General features: G+C 38.4%; 1 protein-coding gene across 1 annotated transcript in view; it reads right to left on the bottom strand.

Moving 5' to 3' along the window:
• Nucleotides 1-20,092, bottom strand: part of LOC121860164 (endoplasmic reticulum mannosyl-oligosaccharide 1,2-alpha-mannosidase-like) — a gene marked incomplete in the record, with an annotated part of 67,180 nt that overhangs the window by 22,133 nt on the left and 24,955 nt on the right. The window contains 6 exon segments of the mRNA XM_042357221.1: nt 6,451-6,508; nt 6,511-6,537; nt 6,540-6,581; nt 9,919-10,057; nt 11,797-11,868; nt 11,870-11,937. Of these exon segments, the coding sequence (XP_042213155.1) occupies nt 6,451-6,508; nt 6,511-6,537; nt 6,540-6,581; nt 9,919-10,057; nt 11,797-11,868; nt 11,870-11,937 (406 nt within the window).

Here is a 20,092-nt window from a genome sequence, read left to right as displayed (position 1 = left end):
CGTAGAAGGATTCATTAATCGAGGGATTGCTCGTTAACCGAAGTGAATCTTATGGAAGGTAATTGCTAATCGAGGCGCCAGTTAACCGAGGATCACTGTATCTTCAGATTTTCGACTTTACTTAATCAATTCAACTTCACTTACTCGGATTTGGTCCCAACCCCATCATAAGTCCAGGAGTGGCAAGGGTTTTCTCAGCTGAATAAAATTGTCGGGCATTAATTTGAATAACATTCCAAGTTGCACTGTTGCCCTAAAGGGTTGACCACAACAATAATAAGGGTCATTGATAAGACTCATTTTTAAGTAGACTTAAAATTTAACTTACTTATAAGCATTTTCTTTTTAAGTAAATGAGCCTTAAGAGCAAGAGCAATGTTCTCCATACTATTACTGTATATCTAAATCTTGACTTCTTTTGCTTAATTTAATGGTTTTACAGAATGAATGGATCCCACTCAGTTTACAACAAAGGCTTTAACACGATAAATTTTTTTTGAAAAAGTCAACTTAAATTTCACATTTTAAGTATACTATTGCTTCTGAAGAATGCCAATTCCATCAGGAACAATAAACAACCTCTAAACTTGCATGATACAGTACCTGTGTGTTGAAATAAGTAATTTCTGGAGATAAGATTGGTGTACATACATGTTAGAGTACAAGTGTACATCAGTTGTTCTGCTAACTTCATGTGGTGTTTTGCATTCCATAATGAACACCAAGCAAGAGTTCCTGGCAGGTAACAGGTCAGCTCATCCATCTTGTTGACAAAGTTTTTGCTACTGCCATGAAGTTCTCAAAGAAAAGCAGATTACTGGGTTCTGTCCTTCCTGCTAAGTGGTGCTCCATCCCAGATACACTTTCATTGTAGTCATCTCTCAAACTGAGAAAATAAAATAAATAAATTATATATATATATATATATATATATATATATATATATATATATATATATATATATATATATATATATATATATATATATATATATATATATATATATATATATATATATATATATATATATATATATATATATATATATATGTTGTTTTGTGTTGGTGTGGGTGTGTTTTTTTTTTTTTTTTTTTTTTTTTTTTTTTTTTTTTTTTTTTTATTAGATAAGGTTGTTTTTATTTATATATTTCATTATCGTTTTGAACATTAGTTTGTTCTTATCAACCTTCAGATGTATGATAGTTATTTTGTCCTGATATTGCCTCTGTCCATATCAGTTGCCCTTGAAGATGTCTTGAATAAAGACTAAAGCTAGTGCACTGCTTTTTCTATCTTCCCTTGTGATTTTATCAAGATATATATATATATATATATATATATATATATATATATATATATATATATATATATATATATATATATATATATATATATATATATATATATATATATATATATATATATATATATATATATATATATATATATATATATATATATATATATATATATATATATATATATACTGTATACACAGTATAATAAGTAGTCAGTTTACGTGGGTCAATTAAACCCGGGAAGTCCGCTGAAACGAAACGTAAACGAAATAACAGAACATATGATTAATTGAAATAGAGACTGGCCAACCCCCAGACTACCCTTCCGACACAATACGTGACGTTGTAGTAAAATAACACGATATACGCCCACGCCCCATGAAAAATATTTGAAAAACCCATTCAAATAAGGGACATCGAAACGAAGTGGCCTTAGAGCAGGCGAGTCACGCAGCATCAAGTAAGCATCGCATAGACATTATGTTATTTTATTAGCCTTTCTAACCTCTGTGTTTCATTAGTTGTGTACGTTATCAGTGAATTTAGTCAATATTGTACATTGTATACAGTGGTCCTCGGTTAACAAGGACCACTTCATTTATTTTCATTCATTTACAGGCACACACCATACTAAAAGAAACGAAAAAGAAATAAATGACCTTAGTGCAAAGCTGGAGTGTACATGTACTAAATTGATTACGGTACTAAAATTGTTATGTCTAGTGCAAATTATAGGTTGTTTATATTCAAATTAACCACTATCTTACAAGAATCCCAGCAATGTAAATTATATTCTCCCAGGTTATTTCACTGGCATTTTATAAGAGAGCTTAGTCACTTAAGGACTGATAAATAAACACACGTTAGACCTTGGGCCCCAACTGTCAAACGTACCACCACCTCCCGTCCCTCCCCCAAGCTCCTCGCCGCCCCCTCCCTTTCCCCATCTGCCCAGCCAGGTTTTAGGCTTACAGTTTTATCTTACAGTGAGTTCTGCTATAACGCTGTTTTGATAACGCAATTTGCTCTAACGCATTTATGAATTCGAACAATATTTGTATAACGCTTAACGCTTTGTTTGCTATAACGCGATTTTTGCTTAATATTTCTCCAATTTTGTGGTATTAACTGTGAATATGGTAAAGAAGAATATTCCAAAAGCGTTCTGATGATAGAATTCCGTGATTATCGAAAAGAAAGGATATAACACTTGAAGAGAAGCTCGATGTTATCAACCTCAAATCACCCTTCTCCCCCATCAAGTTACATTCATATTTTTTCGATGTAAAGTGTTAAATTTACTGTATGATTTCATTATTAGATATGAATGTAACATTTATTTAGACTGTGCTATCTCTTTGTGTTAGGCTAACTACTAAATTTTTTCGATTTTAGTAATCTGCACCTAACCCTATTTTCTCCATAAGCCCTGTTATTTCTATTACGCGATTTTCTATAACACGTATATTTTACAAGAACACAATTATCGCTAAGAGTAGCAGAACTACCTGTATATAATATCACAGACTAAAGTTAGAGAATATAATTTGCATTGCTGAACTTTGTAAGACAGCTTAATAATTTGAATATAAATGTCATATTTTGCACAAGAGATAAAATTAATCACCTGTATCACATTACAGAAGTGATTTAAGAGTAAGAGTGTATATGTAAGGATATAGTATTCCACAAACACGTAAGTATAAATACAATGTTTATGTTATGATCGACAACATCCATTTCGTTAACGCCATGTTTCAAGAATGTATCTAGGACGTTAACTGGCGATGACTGCATCAATAATATTCGGTTTTTAACACTTACATTAGTAGAAGAGATGGCTGGGCACACGGGATGGGGGGGGGTTTTCCGAGGCAGAGGGCAGATTATTGGTCCTCACTGTATCACTTGTATCTCTATCCACCACAGAGGCTTGCAGGGCTCTGTCAAACCCTCAAAGTCCATCCTCACTATCACTGTGACTTGGGCTGGCTGTAGGTGGCGGGGTGAAGAACCTGTAATGTTTTGTTGGACTGCCAGCATTGATGTGGTCAGGATACAGCTTAACATAGGGCTCCAGGATTGCAACTGATGGTTATTAGACACTTGTAGCTATGCTTTGACTGGGTCTTAAGGAGGAGCTCAATCTCAGCTGCCTCGATGATTTCCTTCACATCAGCATGTGTTAGTTTCGCTCTTGTTCTCTTGTAACACCTGGCTGCTCAATGACGCCATCATCTTCCAACATCTCGTCCAGAGTCACCTCAGGTTGCTGATTACCTCCAGATGTCCTCATGTGGTCTCGGAGAAGCCTGCAGCTCTAACACTTTGTGCAGCCTCTGCATTCTCCAATGCCACAGCAACAGACTGAGCCTCTCCAGCCACCACTTGCCTCGCCTCCCACCTGGGATACCTCCAACACTTGACGCCACCTGTGACGAATCGTTGCCACAGATAGCTGCCCCATGCCTCCACCAAGAAATCAACAGCTTTCTTCCGTTAAACAGTTTCCATAACTGCTTGACTCGCACTTCATGGTCAGCTAAATCTTGTTCGTGATCCTCGTCCTCGCTCTATCCGGTGCCACTCTGTAGTTCTGCAATTCATCCTTGGTGTTGGTGATCGTTCAGGAGCCAAAACTTCTTGGTGGAGAAAGCAGCCTTCCGTTGCAAATCAACTCCTGAACCATGGGCTGGATTAACGACGTAGTGTTAGGGAAGGAAGACCACGTTCGTTGGGAGCGATCAGCAATAGGCGAGAGTGTCTAGTGCGTTGCTGAGGAGCAACAAATGTTGAATGGCATTATTTTGCGGCAGAATTTCTTGACATCAGGAACAAGACAGTTATCAAACCAGGAGAGGGCAGACCAGAGAATATCCACTCTTCCCTGAGGCTAGCCAGTGGACATTTAACTTGCTCATGCCCATATTCTTGTATGAATGCGGCTTGCAGACTTTGTGGATGACAGACAACTTCAACAGCAGTGCCGGGCATTGGTGGTGAACAGTCACGGTGATCGCTCCTTCTGCATTTTGCCCCGACACTTGCTTCGCAGACTCAACTCGAGAAGGTCTTGGATGGCAATTTTTTCCAGTACAACCCTGATTCATCCATATTGAACAGCTGTGCGTCGGTGTACTGTACTTCCTCCATAATTTTCCGGAAATGGGAGGAAAATTCATGCCGGCAGCCGATCGGCACTTGCTCCTTCTCCGACTATCTCAATATTGGTGACCTTTTCGTCTTTTAAACCTTTCAGCCACAGCGGAAGCAGAACCCGGGCTCTGCAACTCCCATTTTATTGCCATTGATTTGTAGAGTTCTCGGCGTAGTCCTGCACTGCCAGTGTTACTCCCATGTTCCTTCTTGACTGACGAATAATGTAGCTTACCAACAAACCCTCGATCTTCAGCAGCACCTTATTGTGGCAGTATTTCACCAGCGAGGCACCTTCAGACTTTGTAATGCTCATGTGTTCTTTGATCTTGCGGCATCCTTCTTGATCGTGCGGATCGTCCCGATTCATTCACTCCATATTGTCTGGCCAGATCCCTCTGACCGTGCCTTTCTAACTCCTGGAGATCTTGTACTTAACCTCATAGCTTAAGGCAGCGTCGCACACCTTCCTGCGCTTGGGTGGCTTTGTAATGAGAGGGGGGTTTCAGTAGAAAGTATAGATAGAATAGAATGTTGTAGGATGTAAAGACAGGAAGTTTGGTAGCGTGGCGGTTAGTAATTCACATATATTCGTTCTTAAGGGACATCGTATAAACACCTCTTTCAATACTGCTATTTATTATTCGCTCAATATGACAGGCACATTAATGAAAATTATATCAGTTACTAGCACATACTTGGCATGGACACATTACTTTCGAACATCATATTTCGTTCCTAGACACACTTCATGAAACAAACATGAAATGAATACTCTTCCAACGTAAATAATTCACCCTATGCATAGCTCTGACAAAGACTCACTTGTGACCTGTGGGAGGCCCAGCAGTGCTGTTGAAGACAGTGTTGGACTCTGGGTGCAGGGGAGGAGTTTCCTCACCTCGACTAATGATGGCGTGACTCCGTCTTCCGTGAATAGTGTTGTGAAAGTTGTCTGAATATGAATTGGGAATGACTGTGACAGCTAGACTGGCCTGTGGGCCGGGACTGCAGGGCCTTTATGGGGAAGAACCAGCCCGTGATTGACCTTTACCAAGGTGTGGATGTAGGTCATGCCCTCGGTCAAGTACTTAGTGGCGGGGTCAGGTCCTGGGTCCTGACCCAGGGTGTGTCAACTGTATGTGGTTTATCCCGAGGCATGTACAGTACTCACTGTTATGTGTTATGTCGCTGGGCTGTAAGCTGTGGTCTAATAAACAATCATTACAGCTCGAGCTAGGTAGTTCAAGGTTTCTCAGGGGTGGTGGGGGTCCAGCGGGAGCCATTGTGTAGAAACAATAAAACAAAACAGGTTCCTGGGCACGGTGAGGCATCACGCGGGGACAATGAAGTCAGATAGGCCAAGGTTATCAGCCCTGGTGGCAGGTGCACACAAGGTTAAATAGACCAATCATGGCGGCAGAGAGGTGCGTGGGTGGTAAGGATATGGGCCAATCACAGTCCGCGGCGTCATCGACGCGAGTCTGGCGTTAGCGGTGGCGTCAGCGCCCAGCACCTTGCGCGCTTATAAATTGGAAAGTACGGCGTAAATATTGTCGCGTATAAAAATATCGCGTAAACCCAGACTATACTGTATATAATCATGTGCACATGAATGCACAAAAGAACAGCACTCGCCTACACATATTGGTAAGTGCAGCAGAAATTATTTTGTTTTTCATCACTACTCTCATTACAATTAAACAGCAGGACTCCTATTCAAAGAGCCAACCTTTCTAGGTGAATTCTGTAAGCAAAAATTTTTGAGGCCATATCCCTGGGGCCTACACTCATAAATAATGTACCTCCATATTATACTGAGGTATTCTGTTCCTGATAAAATCTGTGATACTGAAGTTGGTTCCAACAGTTCAGTACAAGTACATAATTTTCATATCTTCACACTGTCTTTCCTTTCCATTACATCACATCTCTCTAAACAAACTAAATTTTATGCTTTACCTTTAATTTGTCATACACCTTAAAAGTCACTTACTAATCTTTGGTTCGGCCAGTTTGGATCCACTGTAGCAGGTATTCATAGTAGGAGTCTCTCGTGCCCCCAAGGTGATGGTAGAGTGAGGCGCCACTGTCCTGTCTGAGCATTGATGAATATTGGACCAGACCCTCAGTCTTAGGCAGTTTGTGGATGTGTTCACTCTCTAAAATTAACTTTGTCCTGAAAGAACAAATTTACTTTAATAATAATAATGCTGTAATAATAATAAATATATTATACCTCGTTAATTCAACAAAGGGGGGGGGCCTCTGGGTCCTCCAATTACTGAAAATACAAAATTAACCAAGTTCAGAATAGTTTACATTGACATAAAATAATATATCAGACAGTGATCCTCGTTAACGAATCGGTTAACAAATTTCGGTAAACCAAATACCTTCCATAAGATTCTTCACTTCGCTAACGTAAAAAATTTTGGTTAACGACTTACTTAATTTTTCCCAACATGATTTTACCTGCTTTTGCCGCTCACCAGCTGTAGTGTTAGTCCTAATACAGTAATCGGTTTTAGGGCTTAAATTCGCTACAATTTTGAGTAAATATCAAGAAGGTTGTACTATTCAATAATTTTCCAAGTCTTATATTAAAGTTTTTAGTCATTTTAACAATTATTTAACATAATTGAAGTACAAGGAACTAGTTTTAGTGTAGCAACAGGCCACTTGACTCACCCAAATGGCTTCAGTGTGTGTCCCTGCTCAGTGGAGGAAGCTCCTGCTTGAGACTCCTTGAACATATACTATTTTACGTTTTACAGTACAATTACTGTATTGGTCATTCTGAAGTTTATTTACATATTGACAATATATAATGCAGTGCAGTGTTGATTTAAAGAAAATAATCTTGAATTACACCAAGTGAACTAAAATTTTTGGGTGAAATGGCATAGAGTGATTCTCTTCCACCCCCCACTTACCCCATCATCATCATCAACTAGAGTCTCTACATACACACCTCAAAGTAAGTGTACTTTACTGCATATATTTTTACTTTGTATGTAATTTTCTGTGAGCTGGAAACATTACCAAAATCCCATTGGAACAATGGGATATATATATATATATATATACAGTGACCTCTCGTTTAACGAATCTCGGTTAATCTAAATTTCGTTAACGAACTGCCTTCCATAAGATCTTCAATTCGTTAACTAACAAAACGTTAACTAATATCTTAACAACCGACCAACATGTTTTCGCTTGCACTGACCGGGCAACCAGCTTTAGTATCAGTCCGCCACATTAATCGGTTCTAGGGCTTAAATTCCTTACTATTTTAGTAAATATCAAGAAGTTTATACTATTCAATAATTTTAAAAGTTTAATATTCAATTTTTAGTGATTTTAACAATTATTGAACATAATTGCTGCAAAGTGACTAGTTTAATGCGCGCATCCAGCCTCATAACACAGCAAACAGGCGTTAGTCTCTCTGTTTTCACTGGAGGTAACATCTTGCTGAGACTCTCTTCAACTAAATGCTTTTTTTCTGTGTTTCCAAGCAAATTATTGGTCATTTTGAAATATATTTTACATATTGACAATATATAATGCAGTGCAGTGTTGATTTAAAGAAAATAATCTTGAATTACACGGGAGAGCTAAAATTTTATTGGTGAATGTATACCATGGGGTGACTTCTCTTCCACCCCAATGCCTTCTCTTCTTCCTTCTCCTCCACCCCCATTCTAAATCCCATCATCATCATCATCATCATCATCCAGGAGCCTTCTACATACACACCTCAAAGTAAGTGAACTTTTCACCATTTTGTTGAATTTAGAAATTTTCGGTGAGCTGGAACCACTACTCAAAAACCCATTGAAACAATGGTTTCGTTAACGAACTTTTCGTTACAATCTAACTAACCTTCTGGAACGGATTGAGTTCGTTAACCGAGGGTTACTGTATATATATATATATATATATATATATATATATATATATATATATATATATTATATATATATATATATATATATATATATATATATATATATATATATATATATATATATATATATATATATATATATATATATATATATATATATATATATATATATATATATATATATATATATATATATATATATATATATATATATATATGTGATGATAACCACAAGGAAAGACAATATTGACTAAATTCACTAGATAACGTGACGCTCAAGTGTTAATAATCTATAAGAATACGATGCATGACGTGATCAAAGCAGCTCTAGGGCCATTTAGGTTCGCTAGGTTCCATTATTTGAATGTATTTTTTTTTTCTCAATTCTAAATTTTAATTGTTTATTCTGATAGAGGAAGGGGATCCTAGTGCTGTCACTTGGTACCTCTGTACCACAACACCAGAAGCTAAATCTGGGCCAGTGTCACAAGTATATACAGCACAGTACAGTCATCCCTTGCTATCACGCATAATTGGGACCCCCAACATAATCTAAAGTACAGAACCTATGGGATTTATTCAAATTGGTTCCAGGCACCCAAGACCCAACCCCAAGTTTCCCATTTTACGGCACCATTTATACCACTAAATATATATATAATGTTATGGTTATCATAAACACACATAGGCATGGCTAGGTTTATTACAAAGTGATGAAAAAGGGTACGCTTAATACTGTAGTCTTACAAAACATGTAGCTATGCTTTTATTTGTCCTCCATCACACGAGTCCGCTTTCTCACATAAGGACGCTTCTGAGAGTCCTCCGCTGCTTTCTCTTAATCTTAGAGTGCACTAGAGACTTGTTATTTTAGTAATGCCACAGAATTTGAAATTGTAACCCCAATTGCAACTGGGGCCAGTAAATTGTTGAGGCAACTAGATATGTCTGATTACAGCATAATATAAAATGTGGCTACTGAAACCTTACAGTTGGTAAACCTTGGATGGTGAAGGGTTATTGTACAGTACTATATGTATCCTTTATTCATATAACATATAAATAATACAAAAATATTCAGAACAAAAATTTAGAATATATTTTCCTTGTTTTTTAAAAATAATACATTTTTTGACAAACAAGACAAAAGTCTATTCAAAATTAAATGAGGCTAACAATTCCATTTTGTAGTTTTGATTGGAAACGAAGATTTCCTACTTGTGCACTTCTACAGACCTGACCAGACAATGTAGTCTACTGCAGGAGCATGTCAAGTACCTAGGCTAGGACTAGTTGGCCAGCATAGGGTGCAATAATAAAGATATTACAGGTCACTTGGTAATTCCCTTTTAGCTGTCAATGAAGCAATAGAGGATTGCTTTATTTTTTGTACTGGATGCATATAAGGTAAGAAATTGTTTTTCATTGTACTGTAGATATTTTTCTTTTTTCCCTAAAATATATTGCATATCTGGACAAGGTAGGCATCTATTGTATTCTCACCTCATACAATGGATTCCCCAGACACGAGACAGATCACGGAACTCTAACTGAATAGTTGTGACTTCTGGAAGTCGAAGAGTCTGGCCTCTACTTGCTTGGAGGTTTCCTCGAGAGTAAAGATTAACATCAGATAAGGCACCTGAACCACTGTTGAATCCAGTAAACTAGTCGATTCTCCCAGGTCTACCTGAAAGACAGTTATGTAAATTACAAAATATAAATGTGATTTCATTTAATGAAGAACTGATCCTGAAAAATCCATTTTATGCCAGCTGCCAGAACATAACAACACTCTGAGTGTAATATACAGAGAGAATGAAGAACCTTGCTGGGGTTTTGATGAATAAGACGTAGAATGGCGATTATTCGCAGGCGCTTGTGTGAAGTCTATAAACAGTTGGCTGGCCTATGGAACCTGGGAAAGGGGTTGCCAGTGACACCATTCACTCTGATGGGTAGCTGTTCATTATACATCAGCCAAAGGTAGAAAGACATTTCATTTTCTCACGGAAACATGCTAAGCCATAGGCGACCCAGGACACAGAACAGGACTTAAAACATTAGTGGCTGCAAATTCAATCTAATCAATTAGTATTCTCTATTGCAACTATTGATCATTTAAGATAAGAGAGGCTGAAGGAGCATGTTAAGTTCAGGGTAGCCATTTTGGGTTTTCCCCAAGCAGTGATCTTTTCAGTCCCAGTAGCCTTCACATTTTCCTATGGGAGGAGGGACAGTGAGTTGAGCCACTTAGTTTTGAGCTCAGCCAAATATTAGATTTTAGAATCAATTCTTCAATTGGCAGCTGCCTGTCAGTAGGCAGCTCAAGAATTCTGAAGCCATCCAGAATGAAGGGATTAGATGGAACCAAATAGTCCAGGTGCTGCTGAAGTTAACCTTAATTTACACTTCTAGTGCATCAAATTGCCAAGCGTTTCACTAACTCAGATTAATATCAGAACACCAAAAAGTGTTCTGACTTAACCACATTAAATTCAAATTGAGAGTTTTCTGTCTACTACAACACCACCCTCTTGTAAGGGGGAGGTGTTACATGTAACACAGAAGTTTACAATGTCTCTCTTAGCACACAGTCATCTCATCCAACAGGCATTGAGAGTATTAGTAAGGTTTTGTGTAGAGGTAGGCAAATAGTTTGGGGCAAGTGGAGACACAGAAGAATAGAAAATTGGGTTAAGAGATGCATGAGTTGAATGGGAGGGAGGAGAACCAGGCACACCATGAATGACATGGAGAGAAGTTGTGAGAAATGGCTTAAAAATAAGAACCTAATGAAAGAGGCCGTAAGATAGCAGGCAATCATAGTCAGCCCATGCAAGTGAAAATATGACCGTGAAAAATGTTGATGATAACGATGATGTTAATGTTTTTTATTACCGCACTGTCTGTATATAGTACAGTATTTCATTTTCAGTCTAATGAAATATTGGATACTGTCAAAAATTTATAAAACTCTTTAACTCTAGAACTTCCAAAAACCTTCCATAATGTGGATATTCGCGACCAAAAACTCATTCAGTACTTTTTCAGATAATGTTAATACAATACCATTACTCGAGCTCATAACTTGAGGGTTAACTAATCTGCCTTTTATCATACATCGCATACACTAAAAGGAAGCCCAATATCAAAACGGCTGAATCCAAATATGAAGTGGAACAAATCAGCAGATTGTACCTACATACAGTACCTGGGTGTTACTACCACCACAGAATAATGAAATACAATATTGTAAATGCATGACAAACTGCCAGAGTAAGATGGGTGGTGAAGTAATGAACAAGTCTGAACCATTACATACTGACATCAGTAGAGTACTGTAGTGTACAAACACAGTAAAATGAATCAAGATTTGAAAAATCTACACTATAAGTCTAATCCATATATCATTGTAACTTAAGCAGCTTTATCTAGGAAAATTTGTTCTTGGTGAGGTGATATGAGTAGACCACCCAACACCCGAATGGTGGTCTCAAAACAGGTTGACATCTTGGTTCAAGTTGAAGTGAAGTTGAGTTGACACTCCACCCTGGGCCTCACTGAACTCTGGACAAAGAAATCCATACCATAATAGTACAGCTCTTCATTAATATTAATTCAAAACTTACTGTTCACTTTTTCAAAATATCCTTCATTAATATTAACAATATGAAGATCTAATTCACAACACCTCATTCTTCCATTAATAAACACTGTCTGACCAGCAGTAATCATATAATTTTGGATTCACCAACATCAATAGTGCTTTTTTGTTCTTTTAATATTCAAAATATCCAAAAACTCAAGAGACAAACTTGCAGACCACTACTGTACTGTCGGTTAATTTTTGTATCCAAAGGTAGACTTGCAGACCACTACTGTCATACTTCTTACTGGGTATCCAAAGGTAGACTTGCAGACCACTATCATCATAGCTTACTGTATCCAAAGGTAGACTTGCAGACCAATAATGTCATAGTTTACTGTATCCAAAGGTAGACTTGCAGACCACTACTGTCATACTTTACTGTATCCAAAGGTAGAATTTTGCAGACCAATTACTGTCATAGTTTATTTGTATCCAAAGGTAGACTTGCAGACCATTTATCAAGGTCATAATTTCTTTTGTATCCAAAGGTAGACTTGCAGACCACTCACTGTCATACTTTTTACTGTATCCAAAGGTAGACTTGGGTGACCACTACTGTCAGGTTTACTTGCATCCAAAGGCAGACTTGCAGACCACTACTGGTTACATTCTTACTGTATCCAAAGGTAGACTTGCAGACCATTACTGTCATACTTTACTGTATCCAAAGTTGCAGACTTGCAGACCACTACTGCCTTCATATTTCATTGCATCCAAAGGTAGACTTAGACTACTACTGTCATACTTACTGTATCCAAAGGTAGACTTGCAGACCACTACTGTCATACTTTTACTGTATCCAAAGGTAGACTTTGGCAGACCACTACTGTCATATTTTACTGTATCCAAAGGTAGACTTGCAGACCACTACTGTCATAGTTTACTGTATCCAAAGGTAGACTTGCAGACCACTACTGTCATAATTTTTGTATCCAAAAGGTAGACTTGCAGACCACTACTGTCATATTCTTACTGTATCCAAAGGTAGACTTGGTAGACCACTACTGTCATAGTTTACTGTATCCAAAGGTAGACTTCATACCGTCATACTTACTGTATCCAAAGGTAGATCCAGACCACTACTGTCATAATTTTTTGTATCCAAAGGTAGACTTGCAGACCACTACTGTCATACTTTACTGTATCCAAAGGTAGACTTGCAGACCACTACTGTCATACTTTACTGTATCCAAAGGTAGACTTGCAGACCACTACTGTCATACTTTACTGTATCCAAAGGTAGACTTGCAGACCACTACTGTCATACTTTACTGTATCCAAAGGTAGACTTGCAGACCACTACTGTCATAGTTTACTGTATCCAAAGGTAGACTTGCAGACCACTACTGTCATAGTTTACTGTATCCAAAGGTAGACTTGCAGACCACTACTGTTTTTGTATCCAAAGGTAGACTTGCATACCACTACTGTCATACTTTACTGTATCCAAAGGTAGACTTGCAGACCACTACTGTCATACTTTACTGTATCAAAGGTAGACTTGCAGACCACTACTGTCATACTTACTGTATCCAAAGGTAGACTTGCAGACCACTACTGTCATACTTTACTGTATCCAAAGGTAGACTATGGTAGACTTTACTGTCATACTTTACTGTGGTAGACTTGCAGACCACTACTGTCATAGTTTACTGTATCCAAAGGTAGACTTGCAGACCACTACTGTCATACTTTACTGTATCCAAAGGTAGACTTGCAGACCACTACTGTCATAGTTTACTGTATCCAAAGGTAGACTTGCAGACCACTACTGTCATAGTTTACTGTATCCAAAGGTAGACTTGCAGACCACTACTGTCATAGTTTACTGTATCCAAAGGTAGACTTGCAGACCACTACTGTCATACTTTACTGTATCCAAAGGTAGACTTGCAGACCACTACTGTCATACTTTACTGTATCCAAAGGTAGACTTGCTACTGTCATACTGTATCCAAAGGTAGACTTGCAGACCACTACTGTCATACTTTACTGTATCCAAAGGTAGACTTGCAGACCACTACTGTCATACTTTACTGTATCCAAAGGTAGACTTGCAGACCACTACTGTCATAGTTTACTGTATCCAAAGGTAGACTTGCAGACCACTACTGTCATACTTTACTGTATCCAAAGGTAGACTTGCAGACCACTACTGTCATACTTTACTGTATCCAAAGGTAGACTTGCAGACCACTACTGTCATACTTTACTGTATCCAAAGGTAGACTTGCAGACCACTACTGTCATACTTTACTGTATCCAAAGGTAGACTTGCAGACCACTACTGTCATAATTTACTGTATCCAAAGGTGTCCCATGACGTGTGTCATGGAACACATGTCATGGGATGCTATCTGAGGAACTCTGCTACACCTTTACCACATGCTAATTATATCCAAACTGAGACTAGACTCAATGCACTGAACTCTATTCATCATGCCGGGGTGCGCCTGGTGACCACACCAGTCACCAGGTGCTAGTTGATGCTGATGAGCCACCTCTTTATCTTTGACATCATTATCTCCAGGTCCAGAGTTAGTTTCGCCTCCACCGTCTTCCACAGTCTGTAACCAACACTTGTGTAGTTGACGAGACCATGTCCCCACTCTACACTCAGCATCCAGGCCTCCCATGACCTTTTGGCTTCAGGGTAAAGGAGGTTGTGAAAATTCCTTGTCTTCCTCCTGTTCAGATATGCCCCATGCAGTTCCCTAGTGCAGCTCAGTGGATTCTTCCTGAAGTTCAGTTTGTCAGCATTTTAACGAAGGAAAGTACCCCCTCCCTCCCTGTGTGGTCCATTCTCTTTTTTTAGAGCATGCCTCCTCTCACAGAACGACTGTCCCTGGATGCACCGATGGCCCTAAGTCAGATGCAGGGGGTGGGTTTTGGGATGGCCTTATCCGATTACAGGTCGGGACGGTAGTCTCCCCACATTGGCATCTATTTTTACTGCAGAACTTTTGGAAATTTTACTTGCCCTCAAGATTATTTTTATCCAACTTCATACTTTTTTAAATTGTTTTTGTGATTCTCACAGTGCTCTTCAGGCTTAGCTAATGTCTCATCGGCACATCTCTTAGTTATAGATATTTTACAGTGGCTATTTCTCATTCACTGTTGGGGCCGGAAAGTTAGCTTTTGGTGGGTTCTGGCCCATGTGGGGAAGAAGGGGAATGAGCATGCTGATGCTGTGGTGAAAGCAGCTGCTTCTCGCTCAATTGCAAGTCGTTCCTCTCTACCTGCTTCTGATATGAAGCCAGTAATAAGAAGTCATCCGCTCGAGTTGGAAATACAGGTGGAATGCTGTTGGAGCAAACAAGCTCCATGACATCCACCCTGCATTGGGTGCCTGGGGATATCATGCAGCCGAGAGACTGCTTTGGCCCGCCTCCACATATGCCCCCCCCCCACCATTGAGATGACTGCCTGGTCCCACTGAATGCTCTATACCTCCTGGTGGAGTGCCCCAGTCTCAGAGGTCTTCATTGTAAGCACCTCTCCCAGTGTCAGGGGAGGGGGAGATGGGTCTTACCATCTCTTTTGTGCTGGGAGGAGGAGTGGGTAACATAGGAGGGAACGTCCTCTCCTTTGTGGAGGAAGCCAGCCTTCTACACAAGCTTTGGGTTTTATGAAAGTTCTATGTTATTCATTGAGTTTTTATTTTGCATTATTTTATTTTAGTCTTTTAAGCCTTGATTTTAATTCGGCGACATATGACCTAAGCGGTTGTCGCCAGGGATGAAATTATCACTATCTATCAATCACTCAATTCCCGTTAGCTGGAAATAATGGTGCAGAGCACTTCCGGGAATGAGAGATTTCCAGGTAACAAGCCTATTTATCCCCGGAATTTTTTCTGGTTACTGGGAAAAGTTTCTGAGTCTGAACTACGTATCTTGCACACACAGACACTGGTCCACATCCCCAGAATGTTTCTGGGTGCTGGGGAAAGTTTTCCAAGAGTCTAAACTTCCAGAGACTGTAAAAGCAGTTATAATTAAGTAAGAAACTCAATTTCTTCACTAGAATAATCCTCAATAGTTTATCTAAAGGTTTGGTTAAATAAATTAAAAAAACTAAGAATCTAAATAATACAGACGTGCAATGCGCCTTGTGAATGACGATGTGTTACAACAAAAACTAGTATTTTCCACTCCCATGGAGCTGTGGGTAATTAGTGGGTCTCATGTAACTGACCTGACCTAACGACCAATGTCAGGTGGGGGTAGGGTGGGGAATTAGCGGTCTCATATTACTGACCTTCTGATGCGATGTCAGGGGGATTAGTGGGTCTTATGACCTGATAATTTCATGAATAAATCCAAAAGCGAAGGTGCTCCAGTTTTCCCACTTACTAAATGTACAGTATAGTATACGTAGCTGTACAGTATACGTAGCTGTACAGTATAGTATATGTAGTTACACAGACTAAAGTTAGGAGAATATAATTTGTATTGCTGGAATCCTTGCAAGACAGCGAATAATTTGAATATAAACGTCATATACTTTGCACGAGATACAAAAATTTGCTCTGTAATAAAATTCTTAAATTACAGTGGTCCCTCGGTTAACGAGCACAATTCGTTCCAAAAGGTTGCTCGTTAACCGAAACCATTGCTTCAATGGGTTTTTGGGTCATTGGTTCCAGCTCACTGAAAATTACATACAAACTAAAAATAAATGCAGTAAAGTACACTTACTTTGAGGTGTGCATGTAGAAGGGTCCTGGTTGATGATGATGATGATGATGGGAATTAGAATGGAGGAGAAGGGAGAAGAGAAGGCATTGGGGTGGAAGAGAAGTCACCCCATGCCACCATTTCACCCATAAAATTTGGTTCGCTTGGTGTAATTCAAGATTATTTTCTTTAAATCAACACTGCACTGCTCTATATATTATCAATATGTAAAATATATTTCAAAATGACCAATAATTTGACTGGAAACACAGAAAAAAAGCATTTATTTTGAAGAGTCTCAAACAAGATGTTCCTTCCTCTGAACTGGCAAACAAACTGATGCCAAGCTTGGTGTGTTGAGTGGCAGTTTGGTGCGCAAAAAACTAGTTTCCTGTACTTCAATAATGTTTAATAATTGTTAAAATGACTAAAAAATTTAATATAAAACTTTAAAAATTATTGAATAGTACAGGTACAACCTTCTTGATATTTACTAAAATAGTAAGGAATTTAAGCCCTAAAACCGATTATTGTAATGGCAGACTAATACTACAGCTGGTTGGCAGCCAAATGCAGGCGAAAACATGTTGAGAAAAATTCGAAAGGAATTCGTTAACCGAGGGTTTTCTCGTTAACCGAAGTGAAGAATCTTATGGAAGGTAATTCATTAACCGAAATTTCGTTAACCGAGGCGGTCGTTAACCGAGGGATCTATAAACTAAAATTTGTATGTCTAATGCGAGCTATAGCATGTTTATATTCAAATTTATCATATCTTATAAGAATTCTAGCAATGTTAATTATGTTCTCCCATGTCAGTTTAGTGACATTTTATAAGAGAAAAACTTAAAGTTACTCTTAAGGACTGATAAATAAATAAGCACTAGACCTTGGCATCAACTGTCAAACATATCACCTCACCTCCCTAACCCCCCGCCCTACCCCTACCCCATCAGCTGCTTGCTAGTAAACAGACAATTTCATGTCCCATAATGTTAAATGTGTTGAATTATGAGTGTTTTTTTAACATAATACTGTACTACAAAAAACAATGTTTTGTTTATTCTAGGAGATGGGCTGAGGTGCATCTGGGTAGACTCTCAGTCCTTTTAGTATTTTGTGTTTCTCTCAAGTACCAAACTAAATTATTCCATTGAAACAACTCTTTGATTTAGTGCAAATTCAGTTTAAAGCGAACCTCTCTTGGAACATGTCCTGTGTTATATCCACGTTCTACTGTACAGTGTAATTGTGTTAAAACGAAAATAGATAAACAATAATTCTCATTCTGCACTTAAAATGACAAAATAATTATAGTACCTGTACAGTAATACCCCGATTTACGCAGTCAATTGAACCCGCGGAGGCCCGCGTAAAACGGGAAACGCGTAAGTGGAACAACAGAACATATGGGATTAATTGAACTAGAGACAGGGCAGACCCCCAAACTCCACTTTTTCAGACACAATACCTACGTAGTAGTAAACATAACATCTTAATGTTATGATGGTATGCACACACAATTAATAATTAAGAGAAATATCAATAATATTAGGTTTTTTAACACTTACATTAGTAGAAAAGATGGTTGGGCACACAGGGAAGGGGGGGGGGGGTTGGTTCCGAGGCAGAGGGCAGATTATTGGCCTCACCTGTACCACTTGTATCAATTGTATCACTATCCACAGAGGCTTGCAGGGCCTCTTTGTCAAACCCCTCAAAGTCCATATAAGTCCATATCCTCACTATCACTGACTTGGGCCGGCTGTGGTGGGTGGCGGGTGAAGAACTCGGTAATGTTTTAATGACTGGGCGACCTTGTGCGCACCCTGCCTGCGCCGCTCTCCGCGTAAAAGAGTACACGCACTGCGTAAAGTGAGCATTCCTGGTCTGGCAGGGTACCGCGTAAACGTGGAAACGCGTAAAAAAAAAACGTGTAAAGCGGGGTAATACTGTAATAATAATAATAATAATAATAATAATAATAATAATAATAATAATAATAATAATAATAATAAAATAATAATAATAATAATAATAATAATAATAATAATAATAATAATAGTCATAAAATTACATATACCTGCCCTAAATTATGTGTTGCAAAATAACTATAACATAGTTCACAGCTCCCACAAAGAAATGTTTGACCTTATACTAATTATTTTCCTTATTTGTTTTGCATATTCTGCCTGAAGGAGTATAAAAAATAAAAGAACTACATACCCCCTATTATTTTTTGTACTAATTTATTATTTTTTATTACAAGTATTAATGATACTCTTTATTTCAGGAGTTTAAATGCACATTTATGCACTTTTTTTTAAATTTTACAATTTCATATTATATTTTTCATTGTTAAGTGGTTGTATTTGGGTGCCTAGAACAGATTACCCCTATAACGAATGAGGTTCTAGAACCAATTAGATTGGTGTTAGCATACCCCACTATGTCTACCCAAATTACGAGTTAAAATAACCTGTCTAAGTGCTAACTCTGGCTCTTCAGGGTCTCAAGAACAGAAACCATTTCTCCGTTTACGCTTCACCACTTTACAATGTCTCTTTGAAGTCCCTAACCTCATCATATAAAAATCGACACTTGTACTGTATTTCAAATTTTATCACAATGGGCAGGGTGCCCTTTCCATTAAAATAAACATGAGTCAGCCGCGTGTGTGTATGGCCAATGTGGAGGCGGGCCAAAGCAGTCTGCCAGCGACCCAACAGTCCCTAATATTCCCAGGCACCCAATGCAGGGTGGATGTTGCAGAGCTTGTTTGCTCCGACAGCATCCCATCTGCGTTGCCAACTCAAATGGATGGCAGCTCTTATTACTGGTTTCATATCAGAGGCACAGAGCGAGAAGCACCTGCTGTTGCCACAGCATCAGCACATTCATTCCCCTTCTCCCTCACATGGGCAGGAACCCAATAAAAACCAACTTTCCGGCTCAGAGGTTGGACGAGAAATAGCCACTGTAAAATATCTGTAACTAATGGATGTGGCGATGAGACATTAGCTAAGGCCTGAAGAACACTATAAGAACTGCTCAAATTTTTAAAATCACTATTAAGTTGGGTAAAAATAATCTTGAGGGCAAGTAAAATACTCGACAGCTCTGCCGTAAAAAAGATCAGTTGTAAACAGAGTTAGTGTACTGTATGTAAGCAGCATAGTAAATGCCCAGATTTAATGAACAACCCTTCTCCCATAATAAGGATTTACTTTGTAAATGTAGTACTGTACAGGAGGTGCCCGACTTACGAACGTTAGAGTTACGAATGCCCGCCGATATGAACGGGGTTAAACTTGAAATTTACAGAATTTAATTTACCTGATGATTTATTTTTTACTTTCATTTTCTGTATTTTGTCATTCTATTTCTTCTT

Source organism: Homarus americanus, unplaced genomic scaffold (assembly GCF_018991925.1).
Source record: "Homarus americanus isolate GMGI-L3 unplaced genomic scaffold, GMGI_Hamer_2.0 scaffold5831, whole genome shotgun sequence".
In the NCBI taxonomy this organism is placed as follows: domain Eukaryota; kingdom Metazoa; phylum Arthropoda; class Malacostraca; order Decapoda; family Nephropidae; genus Homarus; species Homarus americanus.
This window is presented reverse-complemented; position numbering and strand designations above follow the sequence as displayed.